General features: G+C 41.8%; 1 protein-coding gene across 2 annotated transcripts in view; it reads right to left on the reverse strand.

Annotated features, from left to right (window-relative positions):
* DRC11 (dynein regulatory complex subunit 11) overlaps positions 1-23,801 on the reverse strand; it is a 149,919-nt gene that overhangs the window by 124,249 nt on the left and 1,869 nt on the right. The window contains exons 2-5 of one of the 2 annotated variants that reach the window (XM_012754502.3): positions 17,857-18,181; positions 15,547-15,666; positions 12,502-12,693; positions 11,312-11,383 (exon numbers count right to left, since the gene is read on the reverse strand). In XM_012754502.3, the coding sequence (XP_012609956.1) occupies positions 11,312-11,383; positions 12,502-12,693; positions 15,547-15,666; positions 17,857-18,181 (709 nt within the window). The remainder of the gene's footprint in view (positions 1-11,311; positions 11,384-12,501; positions 12,694-15,546; positions 15,667-17,856; positions 18,182-23,801) is intronic. The other variant, XM_076006077.1, reaches the window with a different exon arrangement.

The following is a 23,801-nucleotide window of genomic DNA, read 5'->3' on the forward strand; positions in this document are numbered from 1 at the left end:
ACTTTTTCAAAAGAAGATAGACAAATGGCCATCAAATACATGAAAAAAATGCTCAACATCACTAATCATCTGGGAAATGCAAATTAAAATCACAGTGAGATACCACCTTACCCTTGTCGTAATAGCCATTATTAAAAAGTAAAAAAAACAATAGATGCTGGTGTGGATGTAGAGAGATAGGAACTCTTATACATTGCTGGTGAGACTGCAGGTTAGTGCAGCCTCTATGGAAAACTACAAGGAGATTCCTCAAACAAATAAATGTAGAGTTAACTTTCGATGCGGCAATCCCACTGCTGGGTATCTACCCAAAGGAAAAGAAGTTATTTTATCAAAAAGACACCTGCACTAGAATGTTTATTGCAGCACAACTTATCATTGCAAAGATGTGGAATCAACCCAAGTGCCCTTCAATTCATGAGTAGATAAAGAAAACACACACACACACACCATGGAATACTACTCAGCTATAAAAAGGAATGAAATAGTCTTTTACAGCAACTTGGATGGAACTGGAGACCATCCTCCTAACTGAAGTATCTCAGGTATGGAAAAACAAACACCATATATACTCTCTAATAATAAATGATGGGCGCACTTGGGCCCAAAGAAACGTAAAAGACATTACAAAACAGGAGTAGGGGAGCATGGGAGGGTGGCAGGGGTAAAAATTTACCTATTTGGTACAATGAATACTATTCTGGTGATGGGCACACGAAAAGCCCTGACTTAAGCCTTGCACAAGGTATCCCTGTAACAAAAACATTTGTACTCCCTTAATATTTTGAAATAAAAAATTTAAAAAGGCAAACTGAAGAAAGTCACACTGAATACAAAAGAGAAAAGTTACTCTCGTTATACCATTCAAATTATGTACTGTTGAAAAAATTAATACTTCTTTCTCCCACATATGAATGAGAACGTGTGATATTTGTCTTTCTGTGCCTGGATTATTTTCCTTAATATAATGACCTCAAATTCTATCCATGCTGCTGCACATGACAGGATTTTCTTCTTTTCATAGTTGAAAAATATTCAATTGTGTATAAATACCATATGTTCTTCATGTATTCATGCACAGATAGGTTGATTCCATATTTTGGCTATTATGAATAATGCTGCAATAAACATGGGCATGCACATACCTCTTTGATATACTGATTTTCTTTCTTTTGGATATATACCCAATAGTGGGATTGCTGGATCATAAGGTAGTCCTATTTTTAGTCTTTTGAGGAACTTCCATGTAGTTTTCCATAATGGCTGTTTTAATTTACATTCCCACCAACAGTGTTCAAGTGTTCCCTTTTCTCCACATCCTTGCCAACATCCTTTTTTAATTTTTGTCTTTTTGATAAAGTCATTTTAACTGGGTTGAAATGACATCTCATTGTGGTTTTAATTTGCATTTCCCTGATGATTAGGTATATTGAACATTTTTCCATACACTTGTTGACCATTTATATATCTTCTTTTGAGAAATGGCTATTCATATCTTCAGCCCATTTTAAAATAAGATTATTATTATTTATTTTTTTGCTATTGAGTTGTTTAAAATCCTTATATGTTCTGGTCATTAATTCCTTGTCAGATTTGCAAATATTTTCTCCCATTCTGTAGGTTGTCTCTGCCCTTTGTTAATGTTTCCTTTGCTGTGCAAAAGCTTTTTTGCTTGACCTAATCCCATTAGTCTATTTTTGCTTTTGTTTCCTGTGCTTTTGAGGTCTTACCCCCAAAAATCTTTGCCTAGACCAATGTCCTGGAGTGTTTCCCCAAATGTTTTCTTCTAACAATTTCATAGTTTCAGGTTTTAGATTTAAAAATTTAATCTATTTTGATTTGATGTTTGCATATGGTGAGAGATAGCGGTCCTGTTATATTATTCTGCATATGGTTATCAGTTTTCCCAGAACTATTTATTGAAGAGACTGTCCTTTCCTCAAGGTATGTTCTTAGGGCCTTTGTCTAAAAGCAGTTGGCTGTAAATGTAAATGCATGCATTTATTTCAGGGTTCTCTATTCTGTTCAACTGGTCTGTGTGTCTGTTTTTATGCCAGCATCATAGTATCATGCTCTTTTGGTTACTGTGGATTTGTAGTGTATTTCGAAGTCAGTGTGATGTCTCTAGATTCGTTCTTTTTGCTCAGGATGGCTGTGGCTGTTTGGGATCTTTTGTGGTTCCCTACAAATTTTAGGATTCTTTTTTTGATTTCTGTGAAGATGCTATTGATACATTGTTAGAGACTGCACTGAATCTGTAAATTGCTTGGGTAGTATTCGCTATTAATTCTTTCAATCTATAAGCATGGAATATCTTTTCATTTCTTGTGTCCTCTTTACTTTTTTCATCATTTTTTTTTTTTTTTTACCATTTTCCATATAGAGATATTCCACTTCTTTGGTTAAATTTATTCCTAGATATTTTGTATGTTTTATAGCTATTGTAAATGGGACTGCTTTCTTGATATTTTTTCAGATTGTTCTCTTTTTCGGATTGATGCTACTGATTTTTGCATGTTGATTTTGTATCCTGAAACTTCACTGAATTTGTTTATCAGTTGTAACAGTTTTTTGGTCAAGCTTTTAGGTTTTTCTAAATATAAAATCATGTCATCTGTGAACAAGGCTAGTTTGACTTCTTCCTTTCCAACTTGGATGACCTTTATTTCTTTCTCTTGCCTAATTACCTGGCTAGGACTTCCAGTATTACATTGAATGAAATTGGTAAAATTTCCTGTCTTGTTCTAGAGGAAATGTTTTCATTTTTTTTTTTTTCCTGTTCAGTATGATGTTAGCTGTAGGTGTGTCATACACGACTTTTGTTGTTTTGAGGTATTGTATATGTCTGTTTTGCACTGCTATAACAATGCCTGGGTACTTTATAAAGAAAATAGGTTTATTTGGCTCATGGTTCTATAGACTGTACAAGAAGTAATTCGTGACCATCTGCTTCTGGTGAGGGCTTCATCAAGCTTCCAATCAAGGCAGAAGGCAAAAGGGGAGCAGTAGAGTCACATGGTGAGAGAAGGAACAAAAGAAAGGTAGAAAGTGGTGCCAGGCTCTTTTAAACAACCAGCTCTTATGTGAATGAACAAAGTGAGAACTCACTCATTATCGTGAGGAAGGCAGCAAGCCATTCATGAAGGATCTGCCTGCATGACCCAAACACCTCCTACCAGGTCTGACATTGAACACTAGGGATCAAATTCAACATGGGGTTTGGAAGTGCCAACAATATAAATCGCATCAGGTATGTGCTTTCCATACTGACTTTGTTGAGAGTTTTTTATTATAAATGATGTTAAATTTTATCAAATATTTTTTCAGCATCTATTGAAATGATTATATGGTTTCTGTTCTTGGTTCTGTTGATGTGATGTTTCATGTTTATTGATTTGTATATGTTGCCATCCTTGTGTCACTGGGATGAATCCCACTAGATCATGGTGATCAAGTTTAATTTCAATGTTTCTTTGTTGATTTTCTGTTTGGATGACCTTCCCATTACTGATAATGGGATATTGAAGTCTTTACTATTATTATTTGCAGTCTATCTCTCATTTTAGACCTATTAATGTTTGTTTTATATATTTGGGTGCTCCAGTGTTGGGTGCATATATATTTATAATTGTTATATTCCTTCTGAATTGACCCCTTTAACATTATATAGTGACCTTTTTTGTCTCTTTACAGTCTTTGATTTGTAGTCCATTTTATCTAATAGAAATATAGCTACTCTTGCTATTTTAAAATTTCCATTTACATGGAATATCTTTTTCCAACCGTTCAGTTTCAGTTTATGTGTTTTTATAAGTGAAATAGGTTTCTTGCAGGCAGCATATTGTTGGGTTTTGTTTTTACATCCATTCACTCTGTCTTTTAACTGGAGAATTTACTCCATTTACATTCAACATCATTATTGATAGGTAAGGATTTACTACTGCCATTTTGTTACTTGTTTTCTAGTTGTTTTATAACTTCTCTCCTCCTTTATTCCCTTATACTATGTTCCTCTGTGATTATGTGATTTTTCCCTTGGAATTTCCCTGTTTTAATTTATTGCTTTTTATTTTTAGTGTATAGTTTTTTAACAAAATATCTCGTAAAAATTATTTTAAATAGATGACAACTTATCTTTTACCACAAAGAAAGGAATAGACACAAACAAAAAACCTAAAAACTCTACATTTTAACTCCATTCCCCCTACCACATAAGGACTTCTGTTGTCTCAATTTGCATTTCTTTATATTGCCAATCATTAACAAGTTGCTGTAGTTATTATTTTTGAAAGATTTGTCTTTTAGTATTCATACTAGAGATATGAGTGGATTACATATCACAATTACAATATTATGAGTTTGTCTGTGTACTTATTTTTACCAGTAGGTTTTATATCTTCAAATGTTTTATTTTTTTCATGTTAGTGTCATTTTTCTTTCAGATTGAAGAACTCCCATTAGCATTTATTGTAAGGTGGGTCTGTCAGTGATGAATTCCCTCAGTTTTTGTTTTCTGGGAAAGACTTATCTCTCCTTCATGTTTGAAGTATAGCTTTGCAGGGTAGTATTCTTGGCTGCCCGTTTTTTCTTTCAGCACTTTGAACATGTCATCTCACTCCCTCTTGGACTGTATGATTTCCATTGAGAAGGCTATTACCAGACAAATTAGAGCTCCTTTATATGTTATTTGCTTCCCTTCTCTTATGGCATTTAGAACCTTCTCTTTTCACTTAACCTTTGAGAGTTTGATTATTATATGATTTAGGATAGTCTTATTTGGTTTTTATCTATTTGGTGATCTCTGATCTTCTTCACCTGGATATTTTATCATTCCCTAGGTTTGGAAACTTTTCAGTTATTATTCTTTGAATAAGCCATCTAGCCCTTGCTGATTTTCAACTCCCTTTTGAACATCAATTATTCTTAGATTTGCTCTTCTGAGGTAATTTCCTATATCTTGCAGGCATTCTTCATTCCTTTTCATTCTTTTTATTTTTCTTCCTCTAACTATATTTTCAGGTAGCTTATCTTTGAGCTTGCTGATTCTTTCCTCTGCTTGATCCATTCTGATGTTAAAAGCCTCTAATGCATTTTTTAGTTCAGCAAATATATTTCTTGGTTCCAGGATTTGTTTGAGGTTTTATTATTTCAATTTCTTTGTTAAATTTCTCTGATAACTTTCTGAATTGTTTTTATGTGTTATATTAAAGTTTGCTGAGTTTCCCTAATATTGCTATTTCAAATTCTCTAAGAGCTCACATGTTGCTATCTTGTTAGGATTGATCACTTGCTTCTTGTTTTGTCTCTTTGGCGAGGTCATGGTTTCCTGTTTGCTATTTCTTGTGGACATATGCCTATCTCTTTGCACTGAAGAATTATTTATTCCAATATTCTTTGGCTTTTTTTGGATTTGTTTGCTTACAGGTTCTTTGCAATTTACCTCTTGAATTTCTTTTATGCTAGGTCACTACCTCCTCTTCAGCACTAGATGGCACTGTAAGTCCAGATTTGCCTTGGCTCTAGCAAATGATTTTGCAGGGGTACTCAAACTTTTTAAACAGGGGGCCAGTTCACTGTCCCTCAGACCATTGGAGGGCCGTTGGAGAGTGCAACGTACATTCCACACAGGTGCACTGTGGGCCCGGGATGAGTCGGCTAAGCAGGACAGGCAGCAGTGGCAAAAACACCTGGTAGGCTGGATAAATGTCCTACGCGTCTGGCATGTGGCCCGCGGGCCGTAGTTTGAGGATCCCTGGCAGCATTGCCCTTCCCCATGGGAGGCATCCCAAAGGTGATACTTCAGCTGTGTGGACAGGCTGGCTAGTGGACTGTGCCCAGGGGACCTGTGAAACACGCCTCCTACAGTGGGGTACTGCTGAACAGCCACTCTGATTTGGCATCTCCTTTAGCTGATAGAGACGAGTTTTGTGGGCTGGGGGTGCTAGTCCCGCCTCCCTCCTTTGTCTCTGGCTCCCTGAGGGGTGTTCTTCCCATAGGCACTCACAGTGCCTCCTGCGGCTTGACACAGGGACATTTCTCCTGCAAGGGAACACAAGATGGTGGGGAAGCTGGTTGTCCACCTTGATCTCAAGTTGTTTTCAGTGTAGAAACTGTAACTCTAAGCAAAAATGTCCATTCATGTGGTGGAGGATTGGAGGAGGGGCATGATGGATATAGAAGTCTGATTCTCTATCTGCTCAGAGTTTTTTCAATTCTCTGTAGACCTGGGGATTATCTCATCCACGAATTTGAGTGCTGCGATATTGCTGGTGATAATCTTGGTGCTGGGTATTGGTTTTTGGTTTTCTCTGGTGGGGAGTGAAGCCAGACTGCTTCTCTTCTGCCATTTTGGTGAGCTGCTTTCACTTTTAAGTATGTATTTTTTCTAATTAACAAAGTAAAATTTGACCATTTTAGAAACTACAGACAATTACAGACAAAAATATCTTCCAAAATTCACACATTAAAACATGAGCTGTATTCAAACTTGGTATATTTTCTTTCTTTCATTTATATGTGCATGGATGTGTATATGTACTTAGTTGAAGTCATATTATTAATATATGTATAATCCTGAATCCTGAATTTTCACCTTGAACATTTTCACATCATCAATAATTAGTCAGAAACATACTTTTTAATGTTGGCATATAACATTATGTAGGGTCACCATAAATTATTTAACTATATACCTACCCTAGAATAATAGAATCTGTTATTTCTAGTTTTTCATTATTAAGAAACACTGTTGGGAACTTCTATGCACACAAATCTCTATTTCTGATGATTACCTTAAGGCAGAAAAGAATTTGAAGGCAAAGAACATAAATATTTTAAGAATCTGATTGTATTTTGCTAACTGGCTTTCAGAAAGGCTGAGTCAATTTAACTCCCTATGTATGAGAATGAGCCATTCCTCTCAACCTTGTCAATAAGTATAATTTTTAAACTTTTTTTTTTTTGCTAATAAGACAGACACAACTTACCCTATTTTACCAATTCTAAGATGCACATTTTTCACAGTTTAACATATCTGAAATTAGGGATAGAAGTGTATTATAATCAAGGATGTGTTTTGCTTTATTTGGCAGCATTTTTTTTCTTAAAGGCACATAAAAATGATGCATCTTATACTTGATGATATTTTATATTCAATGAAGTACAGTAGTATCTCATTTAATTTTAATTTTGACCACTAGTGAGTAGCCTGATTTATATATAACCATCTCAGTATATGTTTCAATATCCCAGTGAATTTTCAAAACCATTTTTAATTGTGGTAAAAACCCCCACATAACATAAAATGTGCCATCCTAACAATTTTTAGCATGCAGTTCAATAGTGTTAACTATATTCACACCGTTGTGCAACAGATCTCTAGAACTTTTTCATCTTTCACACTGAAACTCTGTACCCATTAAACAACAACTCCCCTTTCCTTCTCTCCCTAGCCCCTGACAACCACTATCTACTTTCTGTTTCTATGAGTTTGACTATTTTAGATGCCTCATATCAGTGGGATCATATGATAGTTGTTTTTTTGGTTCTGGTTTATTCATTAGCATAATGCCCTCAAGGTTTATCCATGTTGTAGCATGTGTCAGAATTTCCTTCTTTTTTATAGCTGAGTAATATTCCACCCAGTGGGATCATAAAAATCAATAACAACTGGAAAAACTGCTGACCCTTTGATTCTGATAGCACACCTAAGCAACTATAAAGCAAAGTATGGACTGGGGCCCCTCGGGGTTCTAAATTTCCAAAAATAAACGTTGACTTATTTTTGAAATACAAAGAGCAAAGTGAAATCAAGGACACAGGTAATAAAATCAAGATACTTCTTAAATCATATATGCTGCCCTGGTATGATTTCCCACATTTTTAAGGTAGACTTTATAAACACAGGTATGGTGATGTCACAACCCTTCACCAGGAAACTAGGCAGTTTTTAATTGTGGTAAAAAACCCCACATAACATAAAATGTGCCATCCTAACAATTTTTAGCACGCGGTTCAATAGTGTTAACTATATTCACATTGTTGTGCAACAGATCTCTAGAACTTTCAAGAACTCTCTAGAAATTTCTGGAATATGTAAATTCCTGCTTCAAGAAAAATAATTGTGTGCTGACATGGAAGGTGCAGCATGGAGGCCATAACCGCAGGTGGAGCAGTCCAGGATGAGGAGCCATAGCAAAACGTGAACTATTCTAAAACCAAATGTACTGACGGTGTCATTTGTCATTTAAAATATGCCATTATAAAATTGATGAAAATTATATGGCAATAACCTGAAGATGGAAAACTATATTATATTATAGCTATATTTAACACTATTGGCAAGATCTTTTAATTTAATTTAAATCCTAAAATTCCAGAAAAGAAAATTTAATATTTATACAAGAAGATCTAATTAAAATATGGCTCAAATGGTCATGTTTATGGTTGATCACAGAATAAAGGGATCTGATGTCTCAATGCTACCATGATGGTCATTTGATTTATTTTCTCTAAAAGTGAGAAGAGGAATACAGTATTAGAAATAACACTTAAACATAGAAAGAAAAGAATGATATAAAGAAAACCGTATCTCCACATTGGTTAAACATCATAAATTGCAATTATTATTTATTTTTGTTTTTATTTTCTGAGCATGTCTACTGTTAAAAATAGAAAGAAAGGAAAAATCCTAAGTCCTAATTTCTGTCCTACTGAGATACACATTTGATCAGTACATAGAATTGGGAAAATGTATTGCAAATTGACTTATTTCATTTTCAATTTTTAAAGCTACATATTATTGAAGCGATGATTCATGTCTTTTTCCTCTCTGATATAATTTTGGAACATGCATTTTATCTGTAAACTTTGTAGACATAAAATACATGTTTATTGTAGAAAGATGTAAGATAAACAAAAGAATAAAATCATGGTGTTCATGTTTTACATTTCATAAAATATAATGATACTCTAAAACATCACTTCTAACGATATGCAGTGGGATATTTTAACTATATTAACTATTTCTGCCCACCGATTTTTTACAATTAGTATAAAACTACACTAATACGAACATCTACATATTGTAAAATTTGCTCATATTCTTATTTTTTCATAGCAAAGAAATTCCAAAGGTAGGCAATGCTGGGCACAAAGGTATTAAGTGTTTTTTATTGTTTTTAATGAGACACACTGGGCTCTGAAAGGTGGACAATTAAACCCTCATTAGCAGTCGCTTAGATTGTACTCGTCCCAGGTACTTGCCTAAACTGAGTATCTTTTTTTGAGTATTGCTTCTTTTTCCTTGTGTTAGCACAGATTTTTTTTTTAAAAGCAATTTGAATTTCTCTATTGGAACTGTGCTGCACTCTGCAGCTCTTCCTTCTCAGCCCTCCTTACTGTCCCTCCTTCACAGTGCCCAGCTTCTGTCACAACCTGAAGCCCCTCCCAGCCCTGGCTGGCCCTCCCTCTATGCTTCACACACGTTCTCCTAATGCCTCTCCTGCACGTCTCATTCCACCCTGGCATCTGCTCTTCTGGGACCCACCTAACTCGGGGACTTCGGAAATCTTTTCGGTATTTGCTGCAGTGATTGGTTTATTTAGGTTTCTTCCCCTTTCACCAGTTTTGATATTTATACGTCCCTAGACAATCTTCTCTGCTCAATATTTCATATTTTATGACCGCAGTTGTTCATGACACCATCTGATAGTTTTTAGCTTGCTAGGGTCTTTAGTTAATACTGCACATTCTGTATGCTTTGCTTCTTTCCTCGATTAGCCCCACCAGAGCTTTATGTGTTATTAGTATTTCCAAAGACTTAGTCACTGTATTTGTATCAATGTTACTGCTTTAATACTTTTATCTGGGCATTAAATGGGGCACATCGAGCAATGTAGCTCACTACAATACACTGTAAGTCAATGCCTGGAACAGGTCCTGGAACAGGTCTCTGAAGGCTTTTGTTCTTTTCTTTTTAAAATTACAACACACTTTAATGAAAACTGAGCAGGTCAGCAGATAAGTCCTCACTAGAAATGGTCCCCACCTCTGGTGATGATTTACTTTGCAAAGATTTGGCTTAGGGGGGCTCAAGAGCTGCCTCCAAATATGCGAGGGGCTGTCACGTGAGAGGGAAATAAGCCGCGTTCTGAGCTGCTGAAGGGGACAGAGCCCCAGCCAGGCAGCGGGATCTCCAGGGAGGCAGCTTTCGTTAAGGAAAGGAAGCAGCTTTGAAAATCTGACAGAATGGGCTGTCCTGGGAGGCAGCAGGGCTAGGGGAGTGTCTGAGCTCAGGAGGGACTCAGGTAGAGGACAAGCCAGCTTCCTCGAGGCCTTGCACGGGCTGATGCAGCTAGTGCAGGATAGCCACAGCCTTTAGCGGCAGATGGATTCTGAGACGGCCCTGGTGACCCTGCCTCCCGGTCCTCACATCCTCGTGTAATCCCCTCTCCCCGAGTGTGGGTGGACCCTATAACTTGCTTCTGACTTGTATAGGGAAAAGGTTATGGGATGCCACTTTGGCGATCATTTGCCTAAGACTCTAAGCAGCCCCCTCTCTTGCTGGCTTTGATGGAACGCTGCCGCATGGAAAGGCCCACACAGCAAGGAGCTAGGGCAGCCTCCTGCTGACAGCTGGCTTAGAAACTGTGAAACATGATCTGACAGGCCACAGGGAGCTGAATCCTGCCAAAACTACACAAGCTTGGAAGCAGATCCTTCCCCACTGAGCCTCGGATGAGACCACGGCCCCAGCTGACACCTTGACTGCAGCCTTGTGAGACCCTGAGCAGAGGACTCAGTTAAGCTGTGCCCAGATTCCTGACGAACAGAGAGGACAAACAGGTGCTGCCGTAAGCTGCCAAGCTGGTGGTGACATTGTTATATGGCCATTAATTAATACACCCTTCCAGCTCTATGAGTCAGTCATCACCACAGAGATTCCCCACCACCAAAAACAAACAAACAAAAAACCCCCAAAAAAGCCTGTATCAATGCAAACACATTCTTGTGACCATTCGATATAAAAAGTAGTCCTGTTGACATCTGACAGGAATAGTAGATGTGACAGCTTGTAGCCTGTTTCTCCACTGAGGGCTTTCTGCACCTGGCACAGAGATGTCTGCATGGACACAACCCTGATCTCTTCCAATCTCCCTGAGCAGGCTTCTGTAAAATACAGGCCACTCCATTCCCTCAAGTCATTTATTTTTCTTTCCTTTCTTCCCTCAAAAACTCACTAGCAAAGACACAAGTTTTACATATTCTATTGTCTTTAGGACAACCAGATCCTGTCTATAAGAAAACTTACCATACCCAGGAATATCATCTCCTCTTCTCTTTCTTTTTCAGTTCTCTTATATTGATGGAAACCTCGCCAAATCTAAAAACAAACACACAGTTACTTGTTTAATCCCTAAGAAAATAAAGAAAACATCGCCGTGCAGTTTCTCCCATAGAAAGTGTACATCTCAAATGTCATAATGATCATAAACTCGAGGTTGTGCATGTGTGGGTTGATGGAATATTTTTTCTTCTGAAATCACAGGCAAAGTGCTTTTTTTAAGGAGTGAATGACAGAACTGACCTATAATTCTCATTAGTGAGATTCTCCTACCTGAGTTTCTTCAAGAGAAACTTCTAGATAGCAGGAGTGTGAGGCTATATCTAAGGGTGGTACTTCATGATTTTAAAAGAAAAATGTCCCAAGTAATGTCGGGAAATACAACTTAGTAACTTCCAAGAATTGTATGACTCAAGCTTTTAACTCACTTTTAAATGCTAAAACTTTATATCTGCACAGAAACTTGGAAGAAAGAAACAATCGGTTATCCTTCTTCTCCCATTCCTATTCAGGGACAATTGGGAACAGAGAGTCCTGATCTTCCGGCTGTTTTATGTCCTTGCAATTATTTTACCTCAAACCTAATTCAATTTGTGTCAAACTGCCATCTTCTGCATCTTCCCGTAAGTAACCCAGCCTCCATCAGAACAAAGACAGGGCTCAAGTTAGTGGTGGTCATATGACAAAGGGAAGGAAACCTCGGGATTCCTTCTAGAAGGATCACTGATGTTCTGGTTTTTAGTGATGGTTGCTGGAATTTCCAAATGGTATATATTTCTGCAAGCTACCAGGTATTAAGGTTTGCTGCCTCTTCTGTAATTACATGTCCATGTGTGAACGCAGTTTTAAAAAAATGTGTTAAGGATTTAGATCCTCACCGAATTTTAGCAACATTCTTTCCAGCAATTATCAATGATCTTTAGCAATATTTGAATAAAACGTCCTGCATTTAATAGCTATTTAGAATAAAAATTTTTAAATGTGACCAAGCTTGGTTCATGATTTCCCCAGAGTAAGTTAATACATCTTTCTAGAATTTAATCCAGTTCTACTAAAGGTGGGATGTGGGCGCTTTGAGTTTTGAAGCTCACCCCTAAAGCTCATATGCATGCATAGAGCACACCTTGCCCCCAACTCCAGGAGCCCCGTGCCCGTACCTTCTGAATACAGAGTGCAGCGGCCTTGGTGTCCGTCACTTTCTCACCGAGTGCCTTGGACAGCTTCGCCCTGTACTCTTGCAGATAGATTTGCTTCATGAACAGCGCTCGTAGGCGACCTTGCCGTGCCCTCTCAGCAATCTGGATCAATTTAACAGCCTCTTCTATGGGCATACTCTTTGCTGAATATTTCTGCAACAAACAAACAAAAGCCCTAAACACAGTTACCCAGTTAAGATGAATCAATGTTTAAGCATGCTAACCACATCAGTGGATTCCACACACATCCCATGCTTACTTACAATATAGCCCTGCTTAGATTATATTATTATATATTACATATAACATTATTATATATGATACATATTATAATATATAATAATATATAATATATATATCCCCATGGTTGATAAAGAGTGTGAGTGCTGCACTACACTATTCGTTTTTCTAATGGATGTGTATTTTGATAATATGCCATGATCACGCTGTGACCACAAGTTTGAGGACCCCATAGCTTTCCTCTACCCTTGTGAACAAAATACCAACTAGCTCCACGATAGTATTTTAGGCTGGCAGCAAATGATACTAGACATGTCAATAAAATGGATTTGGTAAAACTTGAAGGTGCTATCAGTATTTGCTTAACTTGATAGTAGAAACACAGAAATTAAAAGTGTATCTCTGACACAAGAATTTAAAATGTGAAATACATGCAAAGTGAAGTGCTGAGTTTAAAGTCCACCGTGGAACACCTGGTAAATAGGACTGACGCTGAGATCGTCCCGGGACCATTGAATTTCACGTGTGAAACCCCTCCAGGATCTCTAAATCTGCATGTCAAAACATCCAGCACGACAAGTACTGTTAAAACAGAAAAATCAGGGATTGTGCACTAAAATGTTGTTCTGGGAGCTCTCAGGTGGGGTTTGTGGCAACCCAGTTGGGCGAGGGGCTGTGTCAGTTTTTGAGGAGAGGGGACAAGAGCCGGGGCTCTGGGTGCATCCTCGGCTGTGTGAGCTCTGGACAGGCCCGGAGGTAAGGCCCTGCCATTGTTCCCGGATGAGGGGGAAGCAGTGCACGGGGCCTGGCTCGGGGGATGTCGAGGCAGCAAAGCACAGGTGGAGTCCTTTCCAGGCCCCAGAGGGCAGCTACTGCTGCTGACCCAGCACAACTGCAGAGGGACAGTGGGCAGGAGAAACTGCAAAGAGGAATTTTTAGGATTTTACCATAGTGCATGCAACGTAACCTCCCTTCTCCATTTTCCCCTATAAAATCCTCAGGGAACTCTGCATGGCTCAGCACTGCCTGGTGCAGAGGGAATAGATGAAGTGGGAGTGCTTCGTTCTGACCAACGTGTGGACAGAGAGCACAGACACAGGAGCCCAGGGGTGAAAGGATGGCTGGATGATGCTCGAGCAAGTTGGCCTTGGGGTCGACGTCAAGCAATTCACAATGCAGAAGAGAGGCGGTAGATTGTGGGAGAGGCACGGGAAGCAGAGGAGGCCTCACGTTAGGTGGGTGCTGTGGTCTCAATGTATCCTCCAAAGTTTGTGAGTTGGAAACTTAATCCCCAGTGCAACGGTGCTGAGAGCTGGGACCTTCAAGGGGGCTGTGGTCCTCTGCCCTCAGGAATGGAGTCAGCCTGTAACCCCAGGAGCAGGTTTCTGATAAAAGGATGCATGTGGCCCCCTTATCTCTGGCTCTCTCACGGTGTCTCTCACCATGTGGCGCCTTCCCCACCACGTTATGACACGGCAAGAAGGCCCTCACAAGATGGACTCCTCAGTCTCGGACTTTCCAGCCTCCAGAACCAAGTGCAAAATAAACTTCTGTCGTCTGTAAATCATCCAGTCTGTGTTATTCTGTTACAGCAACACAAATGGACTAAGAGACTGGGTCAGGAAAGGTTTCTTAAAGGAAGCTATGCCAAGCTGGGCTCTGCCGAATGGGCACCACTTTGCACGTGAGGAGAGCAAGCCCTCCGTCCAGCATGGGGCGTGCCGCTGCATAGGAGACAGCAGTGGGCTGGCTGGTGCTGGGCATGCACTTCCCCTGTCTTCTGAGGTGGGCAGACAGGGCACTTTCTTCTCCTGCCATTCCCAGATTACACTGGGAATCTTCCTAATGCCACACGGCCCAGGGTGGCAATACCCAGTGAGGCCTGTTTATAGACAGACCATGTGGCCTGCTACCGGGTGGGCCCTGGTCTGCACCTGCAGTCTCAGCACAGTCACTTGTGGAACCTCCTTCCACTCTGCAGTGCCCCGCTTCGGGCGGTCAGTTGCCTCCTTACCGCTTGCGCCATGAAGGCCAGCCAGAGGAGGGAGGCACTGATTTCACAGGCAGTGAGTCACCGAAATGAACGAGTGGACCAGTCAGAGGTGACCAGACAGGACAGGGAGACGACGACAGCCCACCAGGAGGCTGCGTGGAGATCACTGCAAGTGTCAGGACTAAGACGCTGTGAAAACGGGAGGAAGGTGGAGCTACACAGATGCTGGGTGGGGACAGAGAAGGTATTGGGGTAAGGAACCAATGGGATCGTGCTCCTTGTTTCCAGACAGGTCTTTAAGAATTTTTCTTTTCCTGTCTCCAAAGACAGTCCATTTGAGGTGACCCAAGTGTCATCCAAACTTTAAGTTATAAAAGTTCAATCATCATTTTTCGATTTTCAAGTTCCCAGTCAGTTAAGTCAGCACTTAATTAATTTACATGAACAACATTTAGCTTCTGACTTCAGCTCGGTGAATTTGAGATGGAAAATGAAACTGAGTTGATAATCAACTTAGTCTTAGAGACACTGATTTAAGTAGCAAAGCATTACATTTTGATCTCTATTTCTCAGCTCTTGAAACATAATGATTACATATCACCAAAAATATGTCCTAAAGTTATGCAACTTCTTATATACCGTGTAATAAAGGGGAAGGGGCGACTCTCTCTTTAAATCAAAAATAACCTAATTGCTTCTCACACAGTTAGGAGCAGCGGCAAGAGGAGGTTCTACGGATTATGGAATAACGTCTGTTAAGATGATATACAGACCAGGTCCTTTGTAGCTAATCCACTCTCGGCCAGTATCTGAGCAAGGATTTTCTCTCTTTCTTTTATCACTTCCACCTTCTCCTTCAAAAAGTACTTGGGTATGGGAATGTCTAACTGTTGCTAGAGAAGAGAAAGAATAAACAAAAAAGCATTTTTGTCATGGGTCCAGAACTCAAATCCATTTAAAATATATGGCGAGGACGGATGTGTGTACTAGAGACTCACTCCTCTTCCCATTCCCTTTCGGGCGACGGCGAGGCCAGCGGAGGGAAGAAAATGCATTTCTGCCAGGGAGACAGAAACAGTCAAAAGGAAAATCATAACCGTGACCCTTGTTGTAATCACTAAAGTAAAATCTCAGGAATTCTTATCAATTAGGCCTCAGCTAAGGATTACTGAATACATTTCTTTAAAGAAATACAGTATTATCTCATACTACCTGAAATAATGATTCAAATTGGGATAGCAAAGTATCGAGCTGCAGAGATCATTAGCACATCTGCTGTTCGTATTTAAATGGTCACATTTTTTTCTAATATTTTAGAAAACCATATTTTTTTAACCAGAATTACCCTGTTATGAAAATCATTTGCAAAATTAATTTGCTTTATTATGAAACATTTTTATACAATAAATATAAGCTTCTATCCTTTGCTTGTGCATATTACCAAATATTTCAAATTAGTGGTCAGAGGAATGTTTCCCAGTCCAAGTTCAGGAGTCAGGAGTGCAGATGTGCTACTAGAGGACTGGCCAATCCCATTGAGGGATGTTATCCTAGACGCCTGGTCAGACCGGCCTGGGCGCTTTCTGGTCAGCCAGCTGACCACGCAGCAGAGGATTTTTGTCTCTGGGCTCAGCTCCCCTTCCTTCCAATTCTGGGTGTGACTCCCCACACCCTTCCTCCAGCCTGGGGAACGGTGGACAGGACTTCCCTGACCCGGCATTACAGACTAAGGGGGGTATCATTTTTAGGACTTGGTGGGACAGTATCCCCATGATTTCCGGGAGGTGGCAATGGCTTTTGAATACCAAAACTTTCTGCTGATGGTGATTTGGGGTGATCTGAGAGTGAACTGCCAGGGCCCAGTGGGGGAGTACGGCCTGGGGATAGAGAACGGTCAGAGAAGAATGATTCTACTTTTATCTAATGTGGTTTTATTTATGAATCAGCACATTCAATTGTACTTTTACAGCTTTTAAGACAAAACCTTGTTGGTGTGGCTCTCTCTGCCCTATTTCATACATAAAATTAAAGTTAGGATTTTGAGGGTGAGGAAACAGCAACTGAGAATGGAAGACAGATACCAGTTGCTGGACTTCATCCATGGCATGGTTTGTGTCCAACACAGATACCATGGGGTTTCTAATGCTCTGTGGAGCAGAGACACCCTCTTACCCACTACATGTTTCTCTACATTAGGAAGACCTATTAGGAAAGGTTCTTTAGGTGGCAGGTTACAGAAATGGTCTTCTGGCTCATTTGGTTAAGGAAGATTTGGGGGACATCTCAGGAACCAAGGGCAGGAACACAGCTGGGTGCTTGTCAGGACAGGGATGTGCCCAGGGGTGACGGTGCCTTCAGGGTTCTGCCATTTATTTCTGCTTCTCTTGATGAATCTGTTTTGTTTTCCCTTTTTTTTCCTCACAGGACCATGACAATGACCCAGCCAGACGGAGCATCAGAAAAGAACCCAGGAGCCTGGCAGCAGATGTCCAAATGCTCACAGGAGGGCGCTATGGTTACCAGGTGCCAGCAGGGAGACAGGAGACAGCTTAGAAGGAGAGAGAAAGTTCGAGCTCTTCTTTGGTGTCTGAGGCTCAAAGGCCCGTAGCCATACAAGCCATAGATCCACCTGGGTCACCACTGACCCAAGCAGAGGAGGAGAAGCACCCATCTGGGAATAAGGAACCCACCACCAACAGGCTACAGAGAGAGACTTCTCATGCATGGAAACAGAGTAGGGGCGCTGCTATTGGATGTCAGGAGGGTTTTGCTACAGGCTATTCACGAAAGGGCCAGCCTACTCCGTCCCAGCAGTCCCAGGTAGACACCATGATGTCAGGTAAGACCACAACAAACTCAGTGCCTAACGGTCCCAAGAACTGTGCAAAAATTAGTCTGCACCAAAAACAGAGGGAGCCCAATCCTTGTCCATGACCTACGGTGTAATTGAAGGGAAATGTTTAGATTTTTAACACATCAAACAACTAGTAAATATGTCTAAAAGTCTGTAGAGTATTGGGTACCAGCCTACTTATCTTATTTACAACAAAAAGAAACCAATAAGAAAAAAAAAGAGTACTTACAGGCGCTAGCTTTAGATCCTGTAAGATGTCATCAAAATAATGAAACTCGGTTAATTCCAATTCAACCATTTCATTCTTCAGTTCCAGGATGCGGCCCATCACCCCATCCAGTACCGTCCGGATCAGTGTTCGTTTCTGTGGGTGGACCATCTTGTCATAGACAGTCTCCAGGTTTCTAAAGATCTGTACATATTTTATGTAGAAGGTGGCTAACATTTGGAAGAAGAAAACTCGATTTTTTTGTGGTTCTGTCATCTTCTGAGACTCTTTATCAAGCAAAGAATTGAGGGCTTCTTGGGTCTGATGCCACATCTTATTATACATTCTGAGGGAAGACAGGGAATTTAGAAAATACAGCATGTAAAAATAACTTTGTAACACACACATACTGGGAGTCTGGTATAACAAAACATAATACATAATCAGGTGTGAGCTAAGAATACCATATGTACTTGCAAAGCTCTTTACATAGGTTATGTCCTGTTTTGATATACGTGTGATTTCTGAATGTGACCGCTGCCATTATTACCAAACAGTTGTAAAAGACTTTTGTCTAAATGATATAAAGATGTCCCTCACTACACCCATAATGCCAGTATTATTATATCCATTTAAAAGATGAAGTAGTTGATATCCAGAACAGTTAACAGATTGGTCCACTTACATAGCTAGTGGAATATAAGTTGGAACAATCACTTTGGAAAGTAATTCAGCATTATCTTTTAAAGTTGAACATATGCATACCCTGTGAACGAACAGTTATATCCTAGAGAAACTCTTGTAAATATGCACCAAGAATGATCACAGTAGCATTTTTATAATGCTAACAAGAGAATGGATAACAAACTGTAGTGTATTCACCAATGGACTATTGGTGGGCTAATGGACTATTGGTGGACTATTGGACTAATGGACTATTGGTGGACTAATGGACTATTGGTGGACTATTGGACTAATGGACTATTGGACTAACTGTAGTGTATTCACCAATGGACTATTGGTGGGCTATTGGACTAATGGACTATTGGTGGACTAATGGACTAACTGTAGTGTATTCACCAATGGACTATTGGTGGGCTATTGGACTAATGGACTATTGGTGGACTAATGGACTAACTGGAGTGTATTCACCAATGGACTTTTACACAGCAGTGAAAAAAATGAATGGATGACCTACAGATCAGGCAACGACTAAGACTCTAGTGTAAGAAGTGAGGCGCAGACTGCGGCTGGAGGAGGCCTCAATTGACCTCACTCGCTGGACTCCTTGGATCTCGTTCCAGCGAGCTGAGTCAGTGGAACGAGCAGGAAGCCAGAGAGTGGGAGAAGAGGGTGACAGAGGTACGTGCTCCCCTGCTCCCTCCCTGCACAGCAGTGAGGGTGGGGGCACCTTCTGCATCACGGAGCGCAGGGTGTGATGGCTCTGTCATGACTGGTCCAGGACACCGCACCACCACTTGCCAGCTTCCCTAGACTCTGTCCACACCAACACTTTCATGGCAGAAACATTTCCCCCCACATTTTGGGTAGTTTGGGGCTGTGCTTTCACATTCAAGAACTGGGACTGGAAAGTGAACTGGAAGTTGGGCGTGTCTGGGAAGGGGTTCCACCAGGGGGGTGAGTGCGCAGAGCTCTGACCATTGATGTCCTTACGGCAAGGGAGAGGCCCGCGGATGTTGGTGTCTGTACGGTCTTTATGCTGAGGGGGGAGGGTGGCCCCAACCCTCTGATGGAAAGCAATCAGGGGAAGGGGCCGAGGATACTCGCCTCCCCTTTGCCCCAGCCTGGCTGTCGTTCCTATGCTTTCCTGTGCCTGGCATCCCCGAGTCCAGGCTGCCTGCATGTGCCATCTTCTGCCAGGCTGGGAGCGGCTTAGCGCCCACTTACACAGCTCGGGTGTATGGTGATCGGCCACCTAGCTGTGCCATACACGGATCTGCAAGCAGCCCTCACGTTTCAGCCCCATCGCAAAAGGACCAGGGCGCTGCTGGATTTTTGAACCCGCCTGCTGGCCCTCAGGTCCCCGTTCTCCATCCTTCCTCTATTTCCTCTCCTCTGCATCCACTTTCCCTTCTGCATTTCTTGATATCTCTTCTCCAATGCTCAAATGTGCTCTTTGCTCTCCTGCGTGCACAGCCTCTTAAATCCTTTATTGCCATTTCAGAGACAATTCCAGAGTCCATGGAGTTAAGTGCACTTGTTCAACCTGCCCTGTTTAACTAGCACTCCCTCACCTACCTCCCAAGGGCATTACTAAGCATTCCCCTCCAGGCACCCTCTGCTCCAGGCCACCACCTGACAGTCCTCAGATGTGCTTCAGACTTCCCCACGAAGGACCACTGTAACCGTCATTTATTGAAGCACTGGCCACACACATGTGCTTCTTTTCATCTCTCTGGCCAAAAGTTAAAAGCGTACTTAAAAGCCTTTTCGGTTCAGATGACAATGATGACAACAACGGTAATAGCTTATAAATAATAACTCAGTTGATCCTCACATAACCCTAGGAGGAAGGTATAATTGTCACCCCAGTTCGCAAATGAGGAAACTGAGGCATAGAGAAGTTATTGCTCAAAGTCATAAGATGTGAATGTAGGATTTGTGCTTTCAACTCTGGCCCCCGAGTTCGTGCTCTGAACTGCTAAACTTTATCGCTTCCATTCGCTGGAAGAAAGCAAATGAGGAATGAGTCATGTGGCACAGATGTGAAGACACAGCAAACAAAGGCTGAGTTTATAAATAAACCAGAACTCTTCTTTCCCCACCGAGGTGGGAGACTGAATTCTGCCTGGAACTCCATCACCAGTGCGTCCAAGGACCAGATTTCTCAAAACTTAGCAACATTTAGAAGATATTGCCAGTGAAAAAGCACTCTGCCAACTTTATCATAAAAGAGAAGGTTATTATCAGGCAATTAGAACTCTGGTTAGCACAGGACAATTGCTGCTTGCATAATTAGTGACTAATAAACAATGTTATTCACTAGGAACAACAACAACAACAACCATCTCTCAAAAGAACAACAATAAAAGCAACATCTTACGCCCGCTCAAAGCGCCTGGCCCATTCCGGCATTTGGCGTGTCAGCCTCAGAGAGACAAGCAGAGAGGAGGCGAGGGACCGAGGAGCGGACGGGCTTCGTACAACAGTAAACAGCAGCTATCAAATACCTGCTTGGAGAACATAAAATCAGGGAGGGGATAAGGAAGTTGAGCACGGTGTTGGTTTGCCAAAGCCCAGACTCCTGGAATCCGAGGAGGATCAGTAACTCAAGGCTTGTGGGCCTGAGCGGAGACACAGGCTGAACACGTAACAGTCTAACACACTAACAAAACTGTCAACGTAAAACATGGGAACAGTGCTCAATTTGTTTTGTGGACTAAATAGGGTTTGGGACTTAAATCTGCCAGGACAACAGGAAAGAGGAAAATTACAGGCTATTTTGTTGAGAACTCAGACCTGAAATTCCACTTAGAAAGCAGAACTCAGTCCAGATGAAAAGAATTGCTCCCTCCCATCCAGGAGGGTCATCGCAGGAATGCTTGACAGTTCACCCTGAAAGAGAGCTTAACCGAACACAGCAGCAGATCAGTAAAAACCAGAGCTTATTTCCAAAGATGCCAAGAAGATGCCTGAAAATTTCAACTTACATCACAGGCCTGATTCAAATGACCTGCCCCCCACATACACACCAAGGAATGGACGGACGATGAGGACGTCTCCCACGTGCCAAACAGCAGAGAACTCACATATCTTCAGTGCAGAACTGTTAGAAATATGCACTCGAAAACTAGCAGTAGAAAAGGTTGAAGGAGACATATAAGGGATTAATAGACAAGATGTTTAACACCATTGCCTATAAATGGCATGACTGCAAAACACAAGGATATCAGTGACAAAAAGTAATAAGTCAACCAGGACAGCAAAGTCTGGAGACTTAGATAACACCCACAAAAACTAAATGCAGAGGAAAAAAAAAAAAAAACGAAAAAAGAAACTCCATGTACACTATCGACAAATAATATTAAATATTTAGGAATTAACATGGTGTGAGCCACATACAACGTAGCTGGAGAAAATTCTAGAGTGCCCCTACGGAAGACGGGAACAAGTGGAAGGCAGCATCCGTCCCTGCCTCAACAGACAAGCCATAAAGACAGGAAGCTCTTTGGGCTGACGTCTACATTTACTATCACCGAGAATTCAGCAATAAAATACGGAACACTCTAAACAAATCCAGTCGTTTTTAACTGTGGGGGTGGGATTGGCAGTAAAAGATAAAAGGCATCTTATGCTTCGACACACCTGCCATGCCAGCAGCACCCCGACCTTACGGCACCCACGGAGGCTGAGAGCGTGCAGGTAGGCGACCTGAATCTGCTGCGAGGGATCTGGATCGAGAGGCTCCTGTTCCCCCCAGGGGGAACCACAGGCACCTGAGCCTGCACCTGCTGTGGGGCAGTGCCAGCCGGCGGGGGGGCTGCCTCGCCGCTGCCCCCCATAAGTGCCCTCGGTGGCTTCAATCAGGGCAGAGGAAGGAGGACTCCTCCAGGGCCATGCAGGGCTGACCCCTCCCTGGAACTTTTGGCCAAAGACAGTCCTGGTGGCTTGAGCCTTCCAGGTCCTGCCACGTGGACCGTGGCCTCTTTCTTCCTCACCTGGGCAGAGATTGCTGGGTGACGGGGAAATGTTCAGCAGCTACAGGCACACCCCGATCCCAGCACCTCTGCCTGTTTTCCTCGGTGCTGCAAGACGGCACTGTCTCTTTCTGCCAGGACCTCCTCTCTAGAGATTCTCTCTGGCTTCCTGCCTTCCAGTTCCCCAGCTGCCCTGGCGCCCCTCCACTCGACCACAGCCCCATCACTCTCGGGGCTGCCAGGGACCTGGGCACTGAGCCTTGGCCCCGTCAGCTGTGGAGCCCCTGCCTCCCTCTCAGCCGCCTGGGTCCCCGTCTCGCCCCACCCTGCTGCCCTGGCAGCCTCTGCCTGAGCCGGTGCCCGTGAAGACGTGAGGCGAGAGATGCGGCGAGATGATTTTTGATCAGAGCAATCCTGAAATATAATTCACACAGCATACAATTCACTCTTGTTTTCAAGTGGACGATTCAGTGGTTTTTAGCATATTCAGAATTGTGCAACCATCACCACTATCTAATTCCAACACATTTCCATCACTCCAAAAGAAACCCATACCCAGTAAGCAGTCACTGTCTGTTCCACATTCCTCCCAGCCCTTGGCAAAACCACTAATCTAACTTCCATCTCTACTTGCCTATTCGGGACATTGCACATAGACAAAATCATACAACAGGTGGCCCTTTGTGCCTGGTTATTTTCACTTAGCACAATGTTTTCAAAAGTTCATCCACATCGTAGCATGAATCAGTCCTTCGTTTCTTTATATTGCCAAATAATTTTCCACTGGATGGATACACCACACTTTGTTTACACTTTTATCAGCTGATGGACACTGGGTTGTTCCCTGGGTTTTGTGGCTATTGTAAACAACGATGCCGTGAGCATTCCTGCACAGGCTTTTGTGTGGACGTGTGGTTTTGTTTCTCTTGGGCATGGCAAGGGGGTCTGTGAAGGCGACAGTGCTGTCAGTCTGAGATCAGAACCTCTCTCCTGCGGCAGCTCGTCTGGGGCAGGTCACGTGGCCTCCTTGTGCCCTCGCCTTCTCAACTGGCATGTCTGGGCAAGGACACCTACTCGGGACACCTCAGAGGATCCTTGTGGGACGGAGTAACAGATGTGAAAGTATTTTTGAAATTTTAAATGCACCTTGTAAAGAGAAGGTAGTATTTTATCCATGTGGCCACCTATCATTGTTTAAAAGTAGATGCCTGTGTTCAGGCCCGAGCGTATGACCTAGAACTGTTACAGATTTGGAAGTCAGGAGCACTGTGGGTGGAGATGACTGAATATGAAAGCTGAAAAAGACCA

Source organism: Microcebus murinus, chromosome 8, assembly GCF_040939455.1.
Source record: "Microcebus murinus isolate Inina chromosome 8, M.murinus_Inina_mat1.0, whole genome shotgun sequence".
In the NCBI taxonomy this organism is placed as follows: domain Eukaryota; kingdom Metazoa; phylum Chordata; class Mammalia; order Primates; family Cheirogaleidae; genus Microcebus; species Microcebus murinus.